Consider the following 25646-nt stretch of genomic DNA (forward strand, 5'->3'; position numbering starts at 1 on the left):
GGGAAAGGGGGAAGGAAACACTTATCAGACCTTCCGGGTCTGTCTACCACTCCGCTGATTTATTGACATAAATAGGTAGGAACAAGTAAAACCGACCCGATCCCCCTTTTCCAAGTTCAAGGCCCTGCTGCAGAGTGACCGACGCTGAGTCCCTGCGCTCCCCTCCCTCGCACACCTCCGCCACCTTGCAGCAGCAGGAGCGTGACCCTGGTCCTGCCAGCCCCAGGCACCCTCCACCTCCAGCCCCTGCTCCCTCTGCCCCCAGGAGCAACACGCACAGACTGCTGCGCAGGGTGCCAGCACCCTGACCTGCCAGTGTGAAGCCAGCAGCAGCAGGACTTGTGTCCAGCATTGGGGTGGGAAGAGCTCAGCTCCCTCTCTCCATCTTGTGAAAAGCCACCGACCCCACATCCCACCCCCTTTCCTATTCCTCAAGCCATGGGGGAGCAGGGCAGCACTCAGGGGAGCAGCACTTTAACCAAGATTTCCCAGCACTGGCTGCAGAGCTGGTGCTGAGAGGCAGAGGCTGCCCTTCCCCTGCACCAAACAACGACTCAAACCCTCACTAGTCTCCAAACCCCAGGGCAGAAGACTTAGCCCCAGCACCGCTGGATAGATACTCAGCCCCCAGGCACAAGCCAGCCCCAGGAAATCCCTGCAAAGGCTCCAGTTCCTCCAGTGGGAACTGGGAACCCAGTTCCAGGTCTTTTCAGCTGAGGGCAGCTGTGTACCACACAAGGTGCCAGGAAGGCTATGAGGGACGGGAGGTTCAAGAAGGAGTCTGCAAAGGAAAGGAGCCTTGAAGCTGGCCTGAGGAATGCTCCCCCTGGGAGCTGGGCAGGTCTCTGGCTGCCCCTCCCCATGGCTGACGCAGGCCAGAGGGTCACTCCTGCATCAAGCTGTTGATCTTTGTGAGCAGCACATCTGTCTCGGACTCTGGGGAGACAGAGAGAAAACAGAGTCATTGCAGGCAGCCACTATCCCACAGCAAGAGGCAGAGCTGCCTGAAAAGCAGGTTTGAGGAGACTCGGGGAATGTGGGATTCCCCAGCGCTGTCCCACAGGGCTGTTTGCTAAGGGCAGGACAGGAACTCCCTGGGCTGGGATTTCCTTCCCTCCCCCGGCCATCCCAAACTGCTCTGTCATGTTCAGCTGGAGAAAGCTGCCTGCCAGCTAGGGAGAGTCCCACAGGCACAGCCTGGCTCTGAGGGAGGGAAGCTCACATCTGTGCGCACTCACCCACTGGCCGTCTTCTCTGGGAGCATTTCCTAGGAGATGGAATAGGATTGATGTTAGCATGTCAGTCTGGCCTCCCCCTTCCCTCCCCCAAGCTCCCAGCTGGAGACTATGGGGTCCCACAGGACATACAGTCAGTCCTGCTGGGATCTGCTCTTGACACTGGTAAAGGAGCAGGGCCAAGGTCCCCCAGCCTCAGCCCACCAAGCCCTGGGCTGCACAGCGAGCTAGTCAGTGTGTCCTAAGGCATCCAGCTGCTCAAGGAAGGGTCAGGCGAGATTTTTAGCTGCAGCCTGGTGATAAAAGCTGCCTCCACACACTGTCTCACTCAGCCAGACAGGAGAGGGGCCCTTAGGATCTGAGTCCAGAGAGGGGTAGCAGCAGATACAACTGGGTTTGGGTATGTACCAGCCACCCAGGGCACACTACAGCCACCTCTAACAGACCTGCCCCAGGAGGGCAAAAGGGATCAAACGTACTTCAGCAAGAGGAAGGCCCAGAGGATGGCAAGGAAGGAAGCGCAATCTACAACAATCCAGATCATGAGGTACGTGCTGCTGGGCTGCAAGGCAACAAGACAAGCCATGAACAGCAGCCAGGGGTGGTGTGGTGGTGGCACAGCCCATCCTGCTGTACCAGCAGTCCCTTCTGCAGGGTCACATGTTCCCATGCCAGCACAGCACTGAGCAAAAGCCACCCTCCAGGCAGCTGGCTGCCCAGGGCTGCTGCTGAAAGGGACCCACAAGTGCCTGAGGCACAGGGCTGTGGGGCAGGCTGAAGGATGAAGGGGTGGGTCACTTACAAGCAGCCAGATGGGGTGTTTCATCTCCTTCAGCACCTGACAGGCGTTGGTGGTGACAGAGCTCACCCCAGAGCACCACAGAATGGAAAAGAGCCAGGGCTGGTTCACCACATACAAGTTGATAGAGATGTTGTCCTGGCGGTACTGCCTGCATAGGGACAGCGGTGGTCAGAGCAGCAGACAGCAGGGTGCCAGCACACTCTGTGTACAGCCAGAGAGGACTCTATCTGGGATGTGATCCAGCATTTGCAGCCACATGGAGCAACTGTCTGGAGAGCCAGACCCAGGGCAGATTTGCTGGCAAGGCAGAGGACTGCAGCCAGCTTCATCTCCTGCACCAGCCCTGCCTGATAAGGCATGCTTGTCCGCAAGGCTGTAGCACACACCCAGCCTTTTCCAGCAGTACACCAGCACTCAGCCTCAGCTGGCCCCTAGGACAGAGCTGGGACAGTGCCCAGGCCCCACAGCCCATCACTTCCAGGCTCCTGGGCACAGGGCTTTCTACCTGATCTCCTCAGAACTCATGTCCTGGTAGGGCAGATTGACATGCAGCAGTGGCTCCTTCTCATTCTGGAGTCTCTTCCGGCCGTAAACTTGCTGAACGCCTGGGGCTTGCCGTTTGACCTGTTCCCTGAACCCATCCGGCAGCCAGAGGACCTAAGCAAGAGCCAGAGAGTACATGCAGAGGAGAGGTGCTCCAGAGAGCTTGCTCTCTTCCGATATTTCCCTTCAGGTCCAGGCACACATGGCCTGCTCAGACAGCTGTTTCCTGCCCCCCTCTCCACACTTAGCTCCTCCATGAGGATCTCAGCCAGGACAGTCTCCCAAGAGCTTGCCCCAGCCAAGAAGTAAGCACAACAGACCCCACTGAGGGGAGAGAGCAGTTCCAGCCTAATAAAGCTGCAACAGTTATGTCCCTTCTGGGTCCTTGAATGGATCAAGCAGTGCATTCTTTTGGCCCCAACTCTGCAGCAAGAATGCATCTTGGATCAGCATTACAGTACAAGCCTTTGCTGTGTCCCCTCCTGCTCTACATTCCCAAATAACCAAGAAGGGAAGGCAATTTGGGTGCTAATTCATCCCCTCAGGGCAGCACGTGTCCTGTGCTGAAGAGGTTGGATGAAGTGCAAAGGCAACACAGGAGGTTGCAGCTGGAGTCCAAGAGCTGCGGGGAGAGGTGTGGCACAGTGTGGAAGCCTGAGCATTATTTTCCTGCTCTTGCTAGCACTGTTGGTCCCCTCCCTAGACTGAGTCACTGTTTACACACCAGGGTAGCCAGTGCTGCAGAACCAGAGTATTTGGACAGGTCTGAAGGCATTAACCCCCAATTATTGGCAATTTCTCCCAACCTAGAGGAGGGTTAGGTCTGGACAGAGTTCCCCAGCAGGGATCACATACAGGAATGTGGTGTATGGGGTGACAGGGATGCTCAGTGGGGTTGGCAGGGCACCTCCCATCATGGCAGGGGTGTGATAGCAGGGCCCAGCAGTGGTGGGGTGGTGGCCAGCTCACCTGCTGTAGTGGGATGCCTGACTGTAAGATCACTTCCAGGGTGGCATTGACAAAGCTCTGGTAGTCACTGTGGTTCTCAGGCCGGAGGTCAAACATGATGGAGATATTGCTCTGCTTGGCTGCTTCTAGCACCTGTTCCAGGGATGGGATCCTCTGTTTAGTTGCCTGGTAGAGATCGCCAGCAGAAAGACTCTGCACAGTGGGAAACGGCCTCCGCTGCAAGGGTGAGAGAGTGTTAGTCATCATAGGCAGAGCCCTGTAAACTTCTACCTCCCAAACTAGTGCCTGGCTCTGGCTCTCAGTTTCCTACAGTGGCCTCTCCACATGCTCTCCAGTGCAGACAGGCACAGGGATCCTTCCCCTGCACATGCACAGGGCACCTCTACCCTTCTCCCCACTAACAGTACAGTTCAAGCAGTCCCAACACCTGTGGACATTCAGAGCAGCTGCTCAGCAGCTGGTTAGTCACCTTTTGGTAAGAGCCTTGCCACAGCTGCCTCCAAGCCCAGGCAGGCTGTGCAGCTCAGAGCAAATTCATGAGACATCTCACCTCAAACCAGCCTCCTCCATGACTCAGCTGAGGAGTCAGAACAAACCCCAGCTTGGGGCATAACCACACCCAAAGGATTCATGCAGGCATGGAAGTGCTTCTGCACCCTGTCCAGGTGTCTGCCAGGACCAGCACTCCAGAGGGAACCTTCCCCAGGGCAAGGGCTCATTTTTCACCCACAGACACACACATCCCTGACCAGCTGCCCTGGGGGCATCCTCACCTCCAGGAACCAGCTGCCAGCATCCAACTTCTGGAGATCTGTCCAGTTGAAGGTGGTGCTGTTTAGGGCAGCTCTCTCAGGGAACACAGCCTGCACGTTGGTGGTCCTGATGAGTTCCTCATCATGCATGAGGAATGGGACCCCATCAGCACTGGCAAAGGAGCAGAGATGGAAACTCTGTGTTGCAAGCTGTTTGTCTCTTATCCTTGCCCTGGCATTTCTGCCCCCTCCCAGCCACTCTGCTAAGGTAAACCCCACCCTGATGCCTACTTGTGGTCCTCTACACAAAAAGCTGTGTCCAGAAAGCACAGAGGACCTAGAGACCAAGTCAGGAACCAAGTAGTTCTTTGCACACTGCAACAGCTGTCCCCATAGCAGGATTGCATGAGATGAACTAGAGCCAGGGTCTGTTTTCCACACGGTGCCCCTCCCCAATGGTGCCTCCCTCATAATGCCCTGGAAGGCAACCTGCGTGGGGAGGACAGAAATCCAGTACCTCTCCTAGATCATTGGGACACCAAGCTGGAGCCAGTCCCATACTGGGAAGGTGAGAATGGCAGAGCCCTTTGAACAGGGCTGCCTCCAAACGCAGGCTCTATCAGTCCTCCAGGCGTGTTCTAGAACATGCCATGCAGGAGGTGACATCCCAGGACACACAGGCCCCTTCCTCCCTCCGAGTCCCTGATGCCCCTTTACCTCACCATGACGTCCGTCTCAAAGACTTGCACATCACAGTCCACTGCCTTGTGCAGCGACATGAGGGTGTTTTCAGGGGCCAGCTGAAAAAGAAACAGTGTTAGTGCAGAGGGCACAAGCAGGAAGGGGCAGGAGACAGGCACTCACCCTGCCTGGCTGCACCCAGCAGCTTGGCTGGGCTCTAGGGCAACCACAGTGAGACTGGGGTGACCCTGGTAAGGGTCTGAGTAAAAGGGCTCAGTGCAGACAGCCAGAGCCTGCCTAGTCCCTGCTTCCCAGCCTACACTACACAGCCAGGCTTCCTGCTGAGAGTCACCTGCTGCTGGTCCAGCAGCGCTCAGCAAGCAGCTCTGCCCTGCAGCTGCTGCGCCCACCCTCTGCACCCTGTGCTCACCCATCCTCCAAACCCTGTGCTGCCCTAGCTGCTGTGGGGATCTCTCTCTGCTGGGCTGGCCAGAGCTTGTCCAGGCCTGCAGCAGCAAGGGTCTGCTGCTGGTGCCCCATGGCCAGGACCAGCTTGGATTTTGCTGTCAGGGCAGCCTGCCCCATCCACCCTGACCACTGTGCCAGGACACTGCCAGCACTGGTCACTCACCATGGGTGCTCCTCGGTGGCCAACCAGGGCTGGCTTGGGGGGCAGCTGGTTCTCCTCCATGATGCAAGGGGAGGTGATTCCCAGGGGAGCCAGATACAGCGCAATCATCACCATGCAGTACACAAGCAGCAGAAACACCTTGAGACCTGCAGGCAGAGACAGAGAAGATAGAGGGATAAGGTACAGAGGAAATATTTTGCAGGCCATTACGAATAAACCAAGACTGCTTCACCTGGCATTAACTTATGGTTGCCCTAGGTCAGGCATTGCATTCCCAGCCTCAGGAACACTACAGATTTATTCTTGGCCCACTACCTGTCCTTGTACCCCAGCCCAGCACTTCTGCAGGACTCAGTCTGCCATCCACAGCCCTCCTTCAGCTGCAAAGCAGTGAGGGCTGAAACTGCACCAAGGGCTAGGCATAAGAAATAGCAACCAAGTGCAGGCGTTACTACCAGACTGAGTCCTGGGCACCTGTTCCCACTGCACTGATGCTCTCTGTGCACCACTCTGCCACCAGTGCCACTTGTTTGGGTGGTAGGAAGCAGGGCACCAGCCGAGGGCGGAGGTGGAGACCTTGGAGGGCAATTACCTCTGTTTCGGGTGCGGTAGATGAAGCTGGCCAGGGGCCAGGCAAGGAGTGTCATTCCCCCCACGATTCCAATGTGCAGGAAGGGACCTGTTGCCTGGGGAGGTAAACGCAGGGGGTCAGCCAGCACCAGCCCAGCCCCTGTCCCAAAATTCCACATGCTGTAATGCCAGGGATCTGCCACTGCAGCCAGCAGCACTGGAAGAGCCACAGTGCCAGGGAGGGAAGGACAGGCTCCTGGGGGACTGAACAGATTCCCTGCTCCGGTCCAGCCACTGTTCATCACCCTGACTGCAGCTGCTCCAGGCAGGACTGCAAGACCAGGAGGAGCACCTTGCCTGGCCAGGCAGCAGAAGTCAAGGACAGGGAGTTAACCCTTATGGCACACGGCCATGCTGGGGGCTCCAGTCACCACCCTTCAGCTCATCCCACAGGCCACATAATGGGTACAGCAGGGGAGACTCTGGTATGGAGGTGACTCACCTGCAGGGAGATACGTGCACTTTTCCATTCCTCCGCCCACTTTATTCCCAGCCCTGTGAAGGCTGCAGCCACCATCAGGGCAGTTAGGATCAGCAGGGTCTGTGGAGCAGGGCACAGGGCAGTTAGGGGAGAACACAGCATCTTGCAGGCCAGCTAGGCTTTGCCCTGACAGGTCAGGTAGACTCCTCCTCATTCCTTCATCTTGAGCCCCTACTTCCCCCATTTGGGTTTGCAGCTGAACTCTGTACCCCATGCTTTTAGCAAGGGTAATTCCCATCCCAGAGATGGCTGAGGGACAAATAGCTGCAGCCCAGCTCAGTGGGGACACACAGCCACTCTGAGGTCACAGCAGCTGTACGCAGCCCCAGTAGGCTGGTCGCAGCTTCCCAAGGTGCCAGGGCAGGCACCATCTCCCTGCAACCCCAGTGTCTCACCTTGTGCAGCCAGTGTAGCTTCAAGGGCTGGCCGCAGAGCTGCAAGCACAAAGCAAGGACCTGTGAGAAGAACAAGGAGATGTCAGAGCTGGGCTGTACCCCCCACCTCAGTTCTCCAAGGGCTCTGCACAGAGCACAGCAGCCAGCCTGAGCTTGGCACAGCTCTGTACCCCCACTAGCCCAGGTGGGATCAGCAGGGCTCACCAGCAGCACAGCCGAGTAGGTGATCAGCACAGCTGTAGCTATGAGCAGGACCAGGGACCAGTCTAGCCACAACTTCCTCTGCTTGAAGATGAACCTACCAGCAAAGGGGACTGTCAGAGGGGCAGGGGGGGACACAGGGAGCAAGGCTGGATGTGGGATCCTACTCACTCATTGAAGTTGTGGAAATCATTGAGGATGATGATGGCGAAGTAGAGCCACACCAGTGTGAAGAGAAAGACACAGAAGAGGAAGAAGAACCAGCTGTAGTCGCACTGAAAGCCAGAGATGACAGCTATGCACACATCTGCAAGGTACCTAGCCCCGGTCAGGTTGCTGAGACCCCTGGGAGCACCCAGCCTGCAGCAGGGTGCACAGGGGATCACAGCAGGCACTGGCCTCATGGGTTCAGACACTAAGCTGCCCCATGGAGAGGGAACAGAGCTCCCCAGGAGAGCTGTTTTGGCTGGACCCATGCTGCAGGAAGATGGACCAGCATCTCCTACAACAAGCTAAAAAGCTGCCTATGCCAGGCTGCGGAGGACAGCCCCTGTGGCAGGACTGACTCTTTTCTCATGCAGCAGCCCCTGGGAGCAGGCTGTGACTTCGGACATGGGAAGGGGTAGGGAGCCAGGTCCTGTGCCCAACTAGCTGGGTGATCTGTGGGCTGGGCTGAGAGGGGTGTGGTGCCTCAGAGCTGCCATTGCAGCAGTGAGCCTGCAGACTACTCCTGCCTGCCCAGCCTAAGCCAGGCCCACCTTCAGAGTATCCAGGCCCCAGTCCCATGTATGCAGGGAGGTGAGGGGTGCCACAGGTGCTGAGCAGGACACCCAGAAGCCTGGACCAGCTCACGCATTCCAGGCAAGACAGGACAAGTAGTGGCACAGCCGCTCCCATGGGAGTTGGAGACCTTAGAGAATCCCAGGGCCTCACCCTTCCCAGGTTACAAATTGCTGGGGACACCCCCTTCCAGCACCCCATCAGATGGGGCCGCACCCAGCCCAGGAACTGTGCCTCCCACGTGCCTTGCCAGGCACTCAGCGCCTCAGGACTTGCCTGCCACGCTCAGCCCTCGGGGAGCGCAGCACTCTGCTCCAGGCACGCGCAAACCCTGCCGCAGACACACGCTTGGCTGGGCAGGGGACAGCCACGGCTCAGCCTTGCTGCTGCCAGTGCGCTGCTCTACCCTTCTTGTCATCCAGTGGGAACAGACAGCTCAACCTCTCACAGCTCCAGGCAGAGAGGGTGCTAGGTAGCACCCCAGATTTCTTGGGGCTCAGCCCTGGGGAGCAGGACCAGTGGCAAGGGGTCAGCAGCCTAACTTCTGGGCTGAATGCCCCAGCCAGAGCCATTCCCCACCCTAGCCACCACTCTGAGCCTTCCACACAGGGGCTGGCCAGCCCCAGCTCAGGGTCACGCATGGTATCACCTTGGTGGTTCTCAGGCCCTTCCTCTTCTCCTTCTTGGCAGTGATCCACTGGCAGCTGTAGAGGCAGAGCAGGCAGGTGGCACAGGGGCGGCAGCAGCTGGGGGAGTCTGCCATAGTGCCGGGCTGTCCCAGGCCAAAGGTCAGGTGTCCTGCGGGGATATACACAGTGTGTTGGCACAGACCTCCCAACACACATGACCCCCTGTCCCATGGGAATGGGGCACTGCAGCATCCTGGGTTCAGGTACCCTGGCAAGCAGCTGCCCCAGAGCCCTGGGACATAGCGGGGCTGCTGGCCATGTCCCCAGGCAAGGCATGGTGCCAGGAAAAGCGGGAGCACAGGGTGGATCCCAACCTGTTCAGCAGGCTGCCCTGGGACCCTTCACTCAACAAGCTGGAGCAAGCCTGGAGCTGGCAGGGAGCAGGGCCTGCTCACCAGCCCACAGCTCCGTGCTCCACCTGGGAGCCAGAAGCACCATGCAGGCTCCAGGGGCCAGCAGCCTCACCAGCCAACTTGACAAATCTTGCACCCAGGCTTGGCAGGAGCAGCCCAGCTGCAAGGACCATGCAGCCCCATGCCACAGCCCAGGACTCCTGCTGCACAGCTGGGGGTGTGTGCAACAGCCTGGGAAGTTCCTGTTCTCCTTCCTAAGCCCAGGTCCTCTCTGAGGCAGCGCCATCCTAGCAGCCCTCCAGCTCAGCTCTCACAACAAGGGGTCATCAGGGGGCTGGAGGAGCTGCAGCTGAGCCAGCACTGGATGGTTGTTGGTCCAAGCATTACAGAGAGAGGGGGGAGAGTGGCAGTTATGGGGGGAAACCCATTGATACACTCACAGGCACCCAGGCTGGGTGTAAGGCTACCATTGAGTTCCCTACACACTGGGAAGGGGATAGGGCCAGGACTCTCTGCTGTGGTCCCCAGATTCCTGCTGCTCAGCTGGAGGAAGCAGGGAGCCCCAAACAAGGTCTCCCTTTATCCACCCCAAGAAACCCCATTACTGCTTGCCATGCTGCAGAGCCGCTCCTCTCATCACAACCTCCCCAACAGGTCAGTCACCCCTCACAATGCTATCACCCCACAGATTAAGCCAGGCTCTCATTTCACTACAACCACTGAGCCAGGCATAGGAGTCAGCTGACCACATCCTCCCTAATGTTAGGGGCAAGGGTGTGTCTAGCAGGGCCATGTCCCATCCCAACCTGGGCCCTGCAGAGGGGGAGCAGAGCTAGCCCAGGCCCTCCTAGCCCCAGCCAGCCACACCAGAGTGGCTCTGCCATGCCCTGGCTACGGCCAAAGTCAGCCTGGTCTCCCCTTACCACCAGTGCTCCCAAATACCACCAGTATATTGTTCTCCAGGGCTGGGATGCAGAGTCTCCCCTAGGACCCATACAGAGCAGTGGCCACTGGGGCACACACAGCCAGATACTAACCCGAGAGCAGGGCCCCTAGCCTGCCCAGTCGGCTTCTGCAAGCTGGGGGAGGCCTGGGGGCTGCCATCAGTAGGTCCAGCCAGCCAAGGTGCTGGGCAGCACAGCAGTGCCCACATCTGCTGCCCGCTCTGTCTTCTAGGGACCAGATCAGCAGCTGTGATCTGCTCAGTGATTGCACTGAAGGAGCCAGCCCTAACATAAGTGCAGGAAACCATGGGACCAGACAGTTTCCCCTCCCTGATGCCCAGGGGCTCTGGCTGCAGGCTCATACCCCTGCTGTCACCAGAAGGGGCACCCCTTCCACCAGGGAACAGCAGGCTCAGCCAGGATCCCCTGGGACTCATCCTGTCCCCCCTGTCTTGCTGCTCACACAGGCAGAGCACCAGTGCCAGCAGCTGCTCAGGGAAACCCTACCACCCCCCCCACCCCGGCTGGCTCCCACACATGGTACAAAGTACAGTAGGAGTGGCTGTGGGCACCAGTGAAAGTTCAGCACTCAGCTGCTCCAAGAGGCTGTTGCTGCCAGGACTGGAGCTTGGCAGAGAAGTGGCTGGCCACAAATTTATGCCAGCAGTGCTATCTGGAGGGTTCAGAGGGAAAATGCCACCCTGTTCCCCAGCTCAGAGTGAGACTGAAGCAGCAGCACCAGTAGTTATTGTGCAACATCCGTGCACAGGGCACAGGTGTGAAACAGAGCAGACCCTTGAAACAGCTCGAGCAACAAGGGAGGGGAAAACCGAGCATGAATAAAGAGACCAAGGTGGGAGCAGACCCTGCTCAGCTTCTGCTCCAGCTCCAAGGGGAGAGCTGCACAGGGGAAGCTGGGGGTCTGGCAGGGCTGGAAGGTGCCTTCCTTCACCTCTCAAACAACCCCCATGGCACACCCCAAACCCTAGTGTGGGGGGCACAGGGGGCTTGAAGGGGTGACAAACCCATTGCTACAGTCACCCACACAACAGCATGTGCTTGCAGCCCTGCAAGGACCTTTGTGCCCCGGGGGTGCTGGCACAGGACAACCAGGTGGCCATGAACAGGGTAAGATCCCCTTGCCCTTGCAGAGCCACACCAGCCCAGGCTGTGTGCCACCAGACATATCAGCAGGAGCTGACACCCAGCCCCACTGTCCGCTGACCTCACAGGAGGGAGAGCAGAGCTCCCAGGTCAGTGCGGGGAACAGGGTGACCCCAAAACTGCAAGAGCAGCACAGCAGCACACCCCCCACTCCCAGCCTCACACCCCACATCTCCCCCATGCAGCCAGCCCTGGGCTCCCCATCCCCACTCTCCGGAGTGTGGGAACAGTACACACAGCCCCTTTCCTTCCCCGCCTGAGCTGTACATAGGGCCAGGATGAACACCCCCCTTGCCACTCTGCCAGCTCTCCTGCAGCTCCCATGGCAGCACGGGACAGCGTCCCCATGGCATGGGCTGCCACCCCGGGGCAGCAAGCCAAGCGGGCAAAATACCTGCTCCCTGCAGACGCTGGGATCCTGCAGCTGGGACGCCGGCAGGCCAGGTGAACGCTGGGGCTGGGCTCTCAGCTGGGCGTCCCTGTGCGCAGAGCCCTACTCTGCTCCTCTGCTGCCTGTTCACACCCTCCTGGGTGTGTTTGTGGCCCGGCAGGGCTGCCGATGCTGCCTGCAGGTCTGCACAGGCCGGGAGAGGCGGGCTGCCTGCAGCGGGCACAGCAGGCAGGGCTGGGGGTCAGGGCAGGCCCCCGCCAGCGGCTTTGTGCCCTGCCGACCCCAGCACAGCCTCTGCTTCGTGGCCGCTGGGAAAGCAGAGAAGGGGCCCAGGGGGGCGTCACGCGCCGCAGCACAGAGGAGTTTGCAGGCAGCCCACGCTCCAGACAGATTAAGGCTCTGGGGAGAGCTGTGGGAGCGAGGAAAACAGGTTGAGGCAGAGCTTCATGCATTACTGGGCCTTTGAGCAAGGGGCCGCGGGAGCCCCTCTGTCAAAGGGAGACTTTTCCCTTCCTTGCAGAGAAAGCCTGGGACAAACACATCCCAGGTCACCACAGCTGGCCCATCTGACACTCACTGAGGCATGCTTTAAAGGCAGAAACACAGAGGTAAAAGCAATGTCTTGTCCTGAGCCAAGAGAAATACTTCAGAGCCAACGCATCCGAACTTTGCGAAAGCAGCAGATGAAAGAAGGCTCCAAGACAGGGGCCTGATGCCACCTGCAGATGGATGGGGCAACGCTCTCCATCTCCTCTGCTCCCTCCCTGTGGCACAGCACAGCTGCATTCTCCCATGAGAAGAACAAGGAGATGCCAGAGCTGGGCTGTACCCCCCATCTCAGTTCTCCAAGGGCTCTGCACAGAGCACGGCAGCCAGCCATCCCGAGCCAGGATGTAGAATGGGCGCTTGGACCTTTCTGTGCCAGTGACTTGCTCCATCATTGCCTGGGATCTCAGGGGACCTCCGTGATCTCCTGCCACATGCAAAGATCTGAGAAAGCTGATTTACAGGGAGGTGACAGCATCCTGCAGTGACACAGCAACTGCTAGACTAGGCAGAAGCCTCAGCACTCACCCCAGCAGCTGATCCTATTCCACACCATTATGAACAGTTTTGGCACAAACCATTGAACAGCTCCATGAAATGTGCTGATCAAATACATCTGCAATGCCTTATCAGTGGAGGGTCTGGAGCACTATGGGAGGGATTGTCTAATGACACCCCTTGCTCCACACCCAAAGGAGCAAGCTGAAAGCATTGCAATTGGCCAGGAATGCCCCTGGGATGAGCTAGCAACCCTGCACCCCAAATTTTGTCAGCTGCGAGCAGCTGGCCATGAGGTTCACCTCCCACATCCACATGCTCTGACAGCTCTGGCACAGACCAACTGTGGTGCCATGGGGCAGAGCAAACCTGCCGGCAGGGGTCTTCCCAGTGGGACTGTGCCCTGGGATGCAGACAATCCATTTTACCAGATTTAAGGTATTTAGTGTTGGCAATAGGGTTGCAGATAAGGAGATGAAAAAGTGAGCACTGGGGTGGGGTGTGGGCAAAGAAGCACTTAAGCCAAGAACCAGCTTGGGCAGCAGGGAGGGGAAAACCGAGCATGAATAAAGAGACCAAGGTGATACTGGAAGAGCAGAGGTTGCAACAGAGCTCCTGCAGACCCAAAAGCTGTGGATTTTAGGGGTGCAAGGCAAAGCTGACAGGAGCAGCACTCCTCAGACACAGGCAGATGGAGCAGGGGGGCTGGTGGCTCCCCCAGGGATCTCCTCGGGTAGTGGCCGCTGTCTGACCGCGCCGGGCAGGACCCCCCCTTCTCTCTTGAAGGACAGACTGGGACAACCCCGACGCTGCGGAGAGAGCGAGGCCTCCGGGGGCCGCAGCGGGCCCTCGCCAGGGGACCCCCGCCACAGACGGGCGCGGAGGCCCGGCCTCTGCCCGCCAGAGGGCGCCGCCACGCACTCTATGGTCACGCAGCCGTTGCCGGGTCATGGCCGGGCGGTGCGGTCCTGCCCGGCGGCGCCTGGACACGGGCAGCTACAGGGAAGGGGAGCGGCTGCAGAGCCGCTAGTCCCGCGTGAGCCGTCAGCTTCAGCCCCGTGCGGAGCGGCAGCCATTTTTAATCCCCGCCGCCTGACGGCAGGAGTCAGCCATATTGAGCAAGGGCAGCGGCGTCGTATTGGTGCCTGTCAGGGGCGGAAGCCATTTTGAGTACTGGCACGTGCGGCGGGCGACAGCACCGCCCGTGCCCTGTCCGGGCAGTCCCGGCGCGGGGCCGCCAGCGGGCGCGCTGGGCCCGCGCTGCAGTCGCCTCAGCGGCCCGTTTCGCTCCGCGACGGTACTGCCGCCTCTGGAGCAGCTGCCCCCGCCAGCCGCTCCCTCAGAAGGGCCCGGTCTCCGGGAGCCGCCTGAGGGCTCTCAGGGCAGCTCGCCCGGGAGGCTCCTCGGGCTCCGCCTTCCACAGAGGTGGGCCTCAGCCGAGGGCTCGAACAGCTGCGGGTCCCCAGAGCACAGGCCTCACCAGGAGCTGCCTGCCACCTCGGATCGTTTTGATGTTGTACAAGGCCCGTGGAGGTGACATACAGTGACATCTAGTTTGCTTCTGCCCGCGTTTTAGGTCTTCCTGTAGTTGATATTCACACAGGTCACTGAACTGAACTGCGGCTGGTTTGTGGTGAGGGAGATCTGCCTTGTCCCACCTCTGGTCAAAGTGAGCCTCACTGGAGGAGCAGGTCCTGGCTACCTGAGCCCGCTACAGCACAGGAGTGAAGGTCATGGTTTCACAGAAAGTAAGGAGCTGAACTTAGAGATACCTCATGGCCACGTCCATCAGCCTGCCATAAACGGGGGCACCCTGGGCATACAGTGCTCTGCTAGCTTAGATGCTTGTCTGATCCAAGTCACAGTTGAACAATTAAAGCTAACCGGCCAAATGCTAGCTAACAACCAGAATGTCAAGCTAGCTCAGCTCTACAGCTGTCTGACCATGAAGTCAGAAGTGCCAGAATTAGTTGGGAGCAAGACAGAAAATAATATCCCTGTCAGGACAGTCAAATCAACTCATGAACAACATCAAGTGTTGCATTGCTGCAAGTAGAGTTTGTACCCTGCTTTCACTTGTGAAGAGTCTCATCTGTAAGTGTTCTTTTAAATTCTAGTAAAGTTATAATAACAAACACACAGAGAAATGGTCTAAGTAAGCAGGGAACCTTGTGTTGGGCTATCACAGTTCAGCTGAAGTTCTTTTCCCCCCCACTTTTAACTTGGGGAGCAGAGAAGGTATTTTCAACATATGGAAGTGACTCGATGGCTTTATGTTAGGTTCTTGTTTGTCAACTGAACCAGTCACAAACCAGCCTTTTCAGAAGAAGACATAAGCCAGTGTTTCACTTCTTTTTTTCACTATACTGTGTGTAATTGACAAGAAATACAGCTTTTAAGTCTGCCTGGTTTAGAGAATGTTTTCCCTTCATGTAATCTCCCTTAGGGCTCAAGACCTGGGATAAAAGGGTAAGGCAACACAAGTTTCTCTAACCATTATTTCACACTCTCTCAGCTTGTAACAGACAACAAAAATTCAGTGTATCACCATTCCTCTGCTGTCAACACTTTAAAAGCCAGTGGCACAGACCATGCTTTCACCCCAGCTGAACTACATAAACTGATAGGCCAAGACAAAGATCTCTCCATCATGAATTTAAAAATCCCTGCTTGCTGATAAGCCACAGTAATATAGAACTTGATACATTTTGAAGCTATCTTGCATAGGCACATTAAGTTGTTCGAAAGAATTACTTAGAAGGTAAAATGCCTGCTTAAGGGAGGGTATATACATCATGGCACTAGTCTCAATGGTTAGGTCTCCTAAAGGCCAGAAGTTTATAAGGAATTAAAGTCTGTGGTGAGCAAACTTTGGATCAGAGATTTCCCCCCCCCAGAAGTAGGCTAGTTAAGGAGATCAGGAATGCAGATTGTGAGAGTATCATTCAGCATGAGAAAAACCTCTGTGGAGAACTGTATTTATTTCAGCTCTTACCACTGAGTTTATGATACAAGGCAAATCACTTGACCCAAACTTTTCATGGGTGGTCCTTATAGTTTTCATTTCCCGAGTACTTGAAAATAGCATGGGGCTGATTTTCAGGAGTGCTAATCATTCATTGTTGTAATTGAGATGAATGATAGGAGCAATGAGGATCAAATGATAATGAGTGTTAAGAGTTCAGACTGCACAGTAACAGCAGATTGAGCCCTGTACCAGCACAGCATTTAGCCCCAATGTTTTCATAGGAACCTAACACCCCTCAAGGGTTTATGGAGATACATTTATTGATGGACAGAGAACACTGACTTTTACAAGACCACAGCAGAAAAGCAGAAGGTAATCTGTTCAGTAAGCATTATACTGTATACATACAGTTAGGAAATGATTTTTTAGGCATAGTGTCATGGCATACCTAAAGTTGGTAATAAGACAAAGAAAACTTTTCTGGGGCTCCCTGAAAAAAAAAAAGAATTCAAGCAGACAAGTCTTGCTTTAATTTGAAAAAAATTAGTTACCAGATTCTGATATTTCTGTTAGAGATCTGTCCTGTAAGATTTCAAGGACTGAAATAATTGGTTTTGTTCAGATGTAGTTTTTTCTTTTTGGAGCTTGAACTAGTTTGGAATTTGAAGATGTTTATCATTTGTCATTTCCTAATTGCCTTATTGCATACTTAACTGAAGCCACACAATAACAAACTGAAGCCAAATCTTAAGTATTACATTTAAGATACAGTAGAAGGGATGTTCACAGGGTATACTCACATGCAATTTTGCATCTTAAACTACATATTTTTGGTTTTTGTATCATCTACAAAGGAAGCTGACTAATTTAATTATAGCAGAACTGTTGTTCTAGTTAGTCCGTTTCCTTTATAGGGATAATTAGCTTTACTGGAGGTTAAATTGTAGGCATAACTTACTGAATGGGGCAACACTGATACTCTGCAGACTTCATTCCACTTGCTCTGCATTGAAAAAACATACTTGAGCGATATCAGTGGTTTATGTTATTTTCTGGCCAATATTTTTGTTTTTTCCAGAAAAAATATAATACTTGCCAAAAAGTGTAAACTATCTTATCTGCCACTTCCATTGTTCTACATGTACTACAAAAACATTTTCATTTAACTTTTTTTGTTGTTTATTAAACTTGCAAGACATACCAATATTTTAGCACTGGGATAAGCCTTTGCTATGGAGTGTTTGTTCCTGATGCATCTCTAATTTCTGTTCAATTATAGTTACTCTAGAACAGCATTTTTGCCCCACTTTCAGAATATAAAAGTGGCTGTGAGATCACCATATTATGGCACATGATGGAACACAAAATCTATTTGTTGCTTAAGCTGCCTCATTTCTCATTGTTTCAGAAGCCTTCTATGAAGTCGTTACTGCTCACTGATGTTACTGTTAAGCCACATTGTTACAGCATTACTGAGGAGCTAACAGCACTCTCATAGGATAAGACTCTGAATCAGTGTTCACATCAAAAACAAGCTTAAGTACTTGACAAAGAAAAGTTCAACTCTCAAACTATAATAAGCACTTCCTAGGATACAGCCTAAGCTCCCAAGCACCTAAGTGCTTGCTTTGTATTCAAGTGAAACACAGACAATGGTTCAAGTTAGTCCTTGGTCAAAGAATACCACTTCTGATCCCCTGCTAGCCACATCACTCATGGGATGCTAGCCTTGCTACTCTATAAATCTAGACATAGAAAACAAGACTCTTGCATGTCCATTTTACTATTACTTCCTTATTCTTAAATAGGTTATCTAAGAATAAATAACACTGAGAGTCATGATGTGCTGTAGCCAGTAACACTCCCATTATACTTATAGCATTACTACATTTTTCATCCTAATACCTACAAGCTGTTCTTATCAGATAGCATCACAGAACTATTAGAGCTTTTCCTGTTGTCTTAAGGGAGACCATTAATTTACATTAGACAGTCTATAAAAGCAGCTTTCTCACACATGTAACTTCAGTGTATCTTATATTTTACAATTGCCATAAGCTATTGGCTTAAATGCTAAAAAACCTAAGAAAAAGGCCCCAAACTAGCACACTTACCAGGCAGAAGTAGTTTCTTCTTTCAAACTCTCCAGTACATGTAAGTAGCAGCTGTTTGCCATTACCAAATTTATAGGACCAGCCTCTAGAGCACTGTGCTGAGGGTAGGTTTATATAAAGGGCCCTTGCTAGGGAGGGGTGAGTAATCTGGTGGGGAGGTGGTGCCTTATGGCCTTAGGTGGTTGGGGTATAGCTGTTTTGTAGTGAAGCTAGCATGTAGTATTATTAACAGATGGGTAGTTTTTATTTAGAAAGGGGACACTTTGAGTCTAGAATGCTTACTCTAACTTTTTTTGTTCCCTGTAAGTATAATTTCCTGGCTATGTTCATTTATGGCTTATTTTCTTGTACTTATTTAAGGCCTTTATAAGTGTTTCTGGGTAAAGGCTTTACTGAACTGTTTAATATAGCTAAAATATTATAGTGGTTAAAAAAAAGCTTTAGTGCTGTCTACCATCTGTTTTCTTACTTGACTGTTATAGATACCTACTGTGAATATAAGGACTCTGTTTTGGTAACTTCTATGTGAATTTTCTTGTGAGCTTTTAACTAGTGCAAAGGGTTGTGGGGGTTTTCTAGCTAGTGGTCTGTGTTTGTATTTTTTTCTTTGTATTTTCTTAGAGCTACTATGTAATCAGTATCTCTAGGGCTTGGTGTCTAGCTGCCTGTGGTTTCTCACATTCAGTGTTTATGGATAAAATGCTTATGTTTGGAGGGAAAAAGTGCCTCTCAGACTGTAGAAGGTGTGCAGCTGTGAAGACAACAGTTTCTTGACATCGCATGTTGATTGGGGGGAAAAAATATCTTTTTTTGCATTGAAGTTAAGAAAGTGCAAGTATAGCCTCTTTTATCTTGCTTCCTAGGAGACCCTCTTTTCTGGAACCTAGGCTGTAAGAGACACTTGCCACTCTTTCAAATGGAGTGGTTGACAGCATAGAGAGGTTTGACATCATGCCCAAGTGATTCTGATGAAGAGTTAGTACTAGAAAGTGTAGCAGAAAGCTATTTGGTTTTTTGTTTTTAATTTTCTGACAATGAAAAGCTGAATTTCCTGTGGTGGTGGAGGGACTCAGCTGTTAAGGCAGAACTTCAAAATGCAAAAATCTTAGGCTGCCAGAGCCCCTTCCACAACAGTGCTTTGGCTTCTACCTGAGGGACCTGCTGTAAATGACTGGTTCTGGTAAATTAAGGCTAGGTCTTGTAGCTTCTGCAGGTAAATACTGTCCAGAATCAGTGTTTCTCTGCTGTCAGCTTGAAGTGGCTGTGCCTGTTTGAACCTTCAAAATAGCTAAATACCTTTTTCCAATGAGCAAAGAGAATGTACTGTGGGAATGCATTAACAGCTTAAATGACCGATATTGTAGTATCTTGAATCTGTGCATGTATGGGCTATCTCTGTCGGAAGTGCATTCTTAGCTGCTTTGGAAATGATTTTCAAGTAGGTATATATGTGATCCTTTCTTTTAAGCCTATTAGCTTCCAGCTTATCTGGAAGCTCACCAACTTGTTCCTGCCAAGATGTAATTGATGATGGAAAATAAGGCTAGAATAAAAAATCATGTTTCTAGGTTGTTCTGCTTTTCAGTCAGTTCAAGCATTGCAGATTCAGGCATTACTAAGACCAGATAAATAGTAACTTTGGAGGTAGTGGTACTTAAAACAGCATGTATATATCTCTAGGACTCAGTGGATTCATGTGGCTAGGATATATAGGTAGGTATATGACACTAATGCTTACCTATAATTATCTTTATGCTTTTTTTGCTTACCTACTCCAACAGATTGGAGTACTATAAGCAATTAGTTTACCATTTTCATGTCTCTTCAAGGTATTCTTTGAGCTTTCTGAAGTATCACTAGCTTTTAGTTGGGCATTGGTTAGCTGTCTGTTTATTAGGTGGTCATTTGCCTAATTTGTTTTGCTTTGTTTTGTTGGTGTTAATTGATAGCTTACCTTGGATCAGCTTGCACCCAGAAATGGATTTGAAGAACTTCTGGGTGATTTCCCAACAACTCATTGTTCTGCACTTGTACTCTTGAATGACGGTTGTTACTTTGTCTGGTCCTTTTTTCTCCAGCTTGCTTGTGTTTCACTCAGATGCAAAGCTCATGCAGTTAACTAGCTTGTGCATTTAAAGGACATGCCAATTGCTTCCCTCCACAATGTAGCTTATGATAAAATCTTAATTTACTTTTATGCCTTTTGCTAAGTTATTATTGGGTTTTGCTGTTAAATTAAGTATTTGATCCTGTGTCTGGAACATTTGCATTAGGAAAATAATTTGCATTAGGAAAATAGACTTGTACTTCTTGTCTCCTATGTTGCAGCAGACATACACTAATACTCTCTAAGAACTTCTAGGCATTCCTGTGAAGTGCTCACTAGATAAGATACTTACACAGAGATCTAATGTCTATTCACAGAACTTACCTTTATTTTAAGAAGGTGCTTGAGTGCTCAGAAGAGGTTCTGTTCTTGTTTGGCAGAACTGGGCTGGTCCGTGACTTACAAGTGCATGTGGGCTCAGAATTTGTGAAGTTCATGAAGAGGGTGCTCTGTCTTGATCACTGCAGAGTGATGCTGATGTGGGAGCATCTGTTGCCTAAAGTCCTTATCTCCAGCACTGGGAAGAAAAGAAGCACACCTGGAGAAAAAGTCTTAAGAGCAAGTCCTGAGAGGACCTTCAATGGTTGAAATGGGTACTGAGATGAGAAATGCCACTCTCTAAGTTTGCAGCTGTTGTACTTGGAGCTATCATCACAGATTGTACCTTGTTACATTAGACATTATAAAGCTATAGGATGAAGGTGATTGTTGCCTCAGGTACTTGCGTTTGCTTTGTCAGATACAGTTACAGACAGATGGTTATGAGGAACTAAGAATATGCATAGCTCAGCATGAAGGGCATTTGTCTTGGCACTCTAGCTATTCTATCACTGTCAAGCTTGCTTTCTGGGTTCTGTAGAATTATGCAGAAGCTGAGAGTACTGCATGTAGTGAGACAGTCCCCACAAGCGAAGGCTAACATGGGAGAAAACAAAATGTGCTTGTTTGCAAAACAAAAGAAGTGGTGAGGAGAGTATAGGAGAATGCATTCAGGATGAATTTGAATGGAACAATCCCAAAACAGGGATGCAGCAGTGACTGAAGCTTAAATTGAGAGTTCTAGTTGTGTGATAAAATGTTAGGAATAAAACTGCAAATGTAGATGGATATTGCTGGGGCCTTGTGTCCAGACTGAGTTGTGTGTGACACTGGTATTTTGCTCCTGAATGCTGTTGGTAATCAGTGGTTTGAAAAAACAGCAGAAAGCTTGCAGAAAGCTTACAGAAAGCTTTTGGGGTACTTCACAGTCCTCCTGGGGACTTTTGGAAACCCAGGATTAGATGCAGCCATGATCTAGTCTGTCTATGTGGTTCCCACTACAGTGTAGTCCAAACTGCACCTCCCATGCTCTGTGGTGCTACAGGGGTGCTTGTTAGGTTCTCCTTATCTTCATTCACTTTTGTGATCGTGAATTGCTATGTTTGAACTGAACAGCTGAATAAACTTTGGGGAACGTTAGGCAAATTAGGCTAAGAATCACTTAAACAGTGCTAACTGCAAGATCTGACTTATTCCTGTTCTGTTGTAGTGCAGATACTTGTGTTAATTTTCACTGTCAGTCACTTCTGCAATATATAAACTACTCTTTCAGATGCCTAATTAAATATTACAAGTAGCCTGACCAGAAATGCTTTAATAAGAATACTACTTGAGGTTACTGCTACCAGAAATGTATTTCCTTGAGTTATTCAATGACTGCAGTCTAATGACATCAACATCTGGACTGCTAAATGCTGTTAATGAAACCTTTTTTGTAACTACAAGCATGTTATCACATCGGTCCTACTCTAACTATTGAGAAACACAGACTTTGCAAAAACAGTAGCAAGTGGGAAATTCAACCCATGTTGAACTCCAATAAACCTTACCAAAACTCAACAGCATTATCTGAGAGAATGGGGTTTGCTGCAAAAGCACAAGTCAAAGTATTTAATGATAAAAAATGAAGGACAGAAGAGGTCAGAGGAGCAAGTGGAAGTGCTCAACATCTCATTGCTCAGACTGCAACTATCATTTCTTTGAAAGCAGTACTGTCATGTCCTGGCTGGAGGTGGGGGAAGCTACACTTTATCTGATTATGGAGCCTGGGAGTATTGTTATGGAGGATGTAAGTCTTAACCTTGATTTAATTGGCATAAATAGCTATGCTGTCCAAAGGAAAAAAACTTAGGATCCTGCACTTAAGAGGAATAAATGATGTAGATTCTTTGGTGACTGTGGGCTGTTTGTCAATAGGCTGATTTGAGTAACTGATCTTGGGTGTCCTATTCAGTTACTTGCTTTGACAGATAGCTGATAGTCAGGTCTCTATTCCAGTTGAAAGCCTTGTGCCTAAGCTCCTGGTGAGGCATAGCAAGGCTGCTGTGTACTCTGAAACACTACAGATCTGAACAGATAATTTAGAGAAAATCTTTAAATAGTTTTCCAAGTGAAGCTTTTCATATGCTCTAGAGCAATGAATCAATTTTGGTTTTAATGACCATCTGTGCAACTCGCCTCCCCTAACTTTGCTGTCATTGAATTTGCCAAAGGTATAAGTGAAGAGTCCTGAAGAGCAGACAAGTTCCACTGCTATTATTGGAAATAAATAATTAAGTTCTCTAACAGCTGATGGGCTGTACTAAGCTTTACTGCACAAAAATAACTGTCCCTGTTGCATCTTTCTTGTTTCTCTAAGTTTATGTGGTAATCAAAAGAAAGATTCCATTAAAAATTCCAGGTGTCTTAACCTCTCTGTGTGCACACACACACGTATATGGGGAAGGAAGAAACTGTTTGAAACAAAGCCCATTCTACAGCAAATATTTGATCTACCTAGGAGAGAGTTTACCTTGAAGGGCTGCCCAGAATTATGGGCTATGCAGTTATGTGATGTCTCTTGCATGTCACATTCTTTGTTGTAAGATTATTTGGCACATTTGCTTGAATCAAGCAAAAAAATGGCAGTCCCATCCCATCTGGCATGATGCATTGATTTTCAGCATGCTGAAGGTAACTCATGGGTTATATGCAGGTTTCCTCATAACTTTCTTGTGCTTTGGGAGAGCATGTGGAATATGAAATTGAGAGAGCATCTGTAGAGTGTCCAAAAGCTGTTGATACTCTGATACTAACTACTGCAGGAGATGTGCACAGTGAATGTGTGCAGACTTTAACCTGAGCATTTCCTCACCCTACAAAGCTGCTCATGCACAGAGGTGATGCCACTAGGTTTTGCTCCTACTCCTAAGGTACAAAACAGAGGACTGCAAGCCAGCATTCTTGGGTTGTCTTCCTTGCTCTGCTTTCTGGCAGAGGACATCTAGTTTAGTTTTTCAGTGATGTCTGTGGGAAATGGATTTTACATGGCCTAAGTACTCACCTTCGAACATGGCCAAGCCATCTGGAAAGTGCTTTTGACTAGGTAAGGAACAAAGCTAAAAATGTGTTGCTTTTCATCTCATGGACTCCATCAAACTAAAAATACATCTTTCTTGGCAGGAGTTCCTGCAGTGTGTGAATCCAGCTGTGTACTTCTGAAGTCCAAGCTGCAAGATGTTTTGCATCAGAATATTCTACTGCTGTAGTGGTGTCTTACTACAGCTGAAAACTTCTGTGCATCATTTTATGGAAGGAGGAGTCTTGTCAGGCTTCTTTCATAGGGTTGTTCTTACTACTTATGACATTTGCTATACCTATGAAGTGGTTTATAGTGCTGCCTACAATTATTTATTAATGTAGCTTTTATGCCCAAGGAGCAAAAATGTGCCAGAACTTGCTAAATAGGTTTGATTCTACTATGTTGATGAATACTGTGTATCTGCTATTATTTACCTTAGCACATCATGCTGGAAGCCTGAAATGTTATTTAGTAGGGAATAGTCTCAATGACCTAATAAAAAAAGGTAAGGTAATACTTACAGTAAAAGGTTTCAACATGTTTTTCCTGTTTATTAACTCTAGAATATCTCTGAGAATGAAAGGACTGAAAATAATTAAAAAAAAAAAATCTCTCCTTCCCTATGCATTGTGCTTTTGGAGTTTCTTCCTCCTACACTTCTGAAATGGAAGAGCTAATTGCAAATATGCAAAGGGGTCTGCTGAATCCAGCAAAAAGTTGGGTTAGTGTTGGGGGTGTTTGCCAAGGAACACTTTAACTTCTCAGATTGAGACTCTTGGCTAATGCACATATTTTTAGCTGTTTAGGGGGATTTAATTAAGTAATGTATGTTTAACTACTTTGTGTGCATTATGTAGGTGTTATGTATTATTTTAAATTCTGAATGAGCCTCCCAGGATGTTAGTCACTTAGTTAACAGAGCTAGTTAAAGTTAACATGACCTTTAATTCTGTGGAATATTCTAATGACTTGTTTCTGAAGGTTTTTTCCTTTGTGTGAGGCCTAGATAATTGTGTTGCACTTTCTGTTTCTGTAAAACAAAACAAAAAACAACAAAACCAACCCCAGCCTCCGGATGGATGTTGTTAATAGGAATATCTTATGTTTTGGTATTCTTAGACCTATGCTTTTGAGATAAGCAAATGGGACATGTATTGTGAAGAAATAGGATATAACCAGAGTTGTTTAAAAATGCATGCCGATCTTTCGTTTAATCTGTTATAGCATTGCTGCCAATAAAAGATTGGTAATGTTGATTTATGTTGCTGATTGGCTGTAATATTAATACCTCTAATCAATAAGCTGGGGTCATTATAGTCTTTTATTCACATTAAACCATTTATAATCAGCTATCAATTTTTCCTGCAGGAATTGCAAGGCTTCTGTGAGCATATTTTGTCTGTATATGCATGTGGGGAAGAAAACAGAAAAAAGCAAAAACTTGAATATTCCTACCATAGGGTCTTGCTCTAAGTATGTTGTGACTTAAGGAGAGGTGATGGGTAAACAGCCTGACTGCAAATGCTACATCAGGTGATTTTCTTTTTTTTTGTTTCAAGAACATAGTTGCATGCAGTCACAGAGGGATGAAGCATTTGGAGTAGCTTCCTAAATGGCAGGGGACTGGTAACCCAGATGGCTCTTTCTGGCTCTTGGTTAATTTCCTACCCCAGTGTCTTGTTTTAATGAACTACCGGAGTTGTCCTTTCCTGTTTCCTTTGGAGAAGGGCCTGGCTATCCCTTTTACAGACCTTGAAGGGAATCCTATGAGGAGTGCAAATGGGATTGTTGAGAATAGAGGTGCTTTTTTGTACAAGAGCATAAGCCATTGCTGGTGGTGTTCCAAGTCAAAGGAGTGTTTGTGCCAGGCTGTGTTGGCAGTGAATGCATTAATCTTCCCTTGCTACCTCTTGAAGTGTGTGGTATGAATCCTGCTTGTGCACCAGGCACCTCAAATCTGTTAGACAGTTGGTTTTCACCTCTGTGCATAAAATTGTGTGTGTGCTTGAAGGTCAGGGTTCTAAAAAGCAATGACATCTGCATACTAAATTTCAATCTGTTTGAGCATATTGGAATGAATTCTCCTGAGATTAAATGGAATGTGAATTAATGTTTAGCTGGCAAATATATGGATTTATTGCTGGTGATCAGAATGAAAACAGTTTCTGATAATAAAAATAAAGCATCATGTTGAGGAAACTTAAACAGATACTTAGTGATGCCTCTGTATACAATGTGATACGTGCAAATGAGGTTGCCAGATGGCACAAGACAAACTTGCGTAGATCCCAGCAAAAATAAATGGCACTTCTTGCAGTGAAAGTCAACAACAACCAGAAATACTTATGTATTCTTTTACAGTAATAGTATATTCATAAACAAATAATAGATTC

General features: G+C 50.1%; 1 protein-coding gene across 7 annotated transcripts; it reads right to left on the bottom strand.

Moving 5' to 3' along the window:
• Positions 1 to 38: 38 nt before the first annotated feature.
• GDPD2 (glycerophosphodiester phosphodiesterase domain containing 2) lies at positions 39 to 20648 on the bottom strand. 7 transcript variants are annotated; one of them, XM_074835616.1, is made up of 16 exons: positions 20199 to 20648; positions 16102 to 16143; positions 8750 to 8898; positions 7492 to 7595; positions 7324 to 7417; positions 7120 to 7179; positions 6686 to 6784; positions 6206 to 6299; positions 5614 to 5759; positions 5019 to 5101; positions 4323 to 4473; positions 3550 to 3765; positions 2543 to 2694; positions 2038 to 2185; positions 1239 to 1267; positions 39 to 936 (listed from the first exon to the last, which is right to left on the bottom strand). In XM_074835616.1, the coding sequence occupies exons 3-16, from the start codon at positions 8861 to 8863 to the stop codon at positions 621 to 623; spliced, it is 1806 nt and encodes a 601-aa protein (XP_074691717.1). In that variant the 5' UTR covers positions 8864 to 8898; positions 16102 to 16143; positions 20199 to 20648; the 3' UTR covers positions 39 to 620. The 7 variants fall into 7 exon arrangements, with proteins under 7 accessions (XP_074691717.1, XP_074691718.1, XP_074691719.1 ...); XM_074835617.1 differs by lacking the exon at positions 16102 to 16143 and having other exon boundaries at positions 20199 to 20391; positions 20539 to 20616; XM_074835618.1 differs by lacking the exon at positions 20199 to 20648 and adding an exon at positions 17768 to 17962.
• Positions 20649 to 25646: the final 4998 nt, after the last annotated feature.

Source organism: Strix aluco, chromosome 10 (genome assembly GCF_031877795.1).
Source record: "Strix aluco isolate bStrAlu1 chromosome 10, bStrAlu1.hap1, whole genome shotgun sequence".
Classification (NCBI taxonomy): Eukaryota; Metazoa; Chordata; class Aves; order Strigiformes; family Strigidae; genus Strix; species Strix aluco.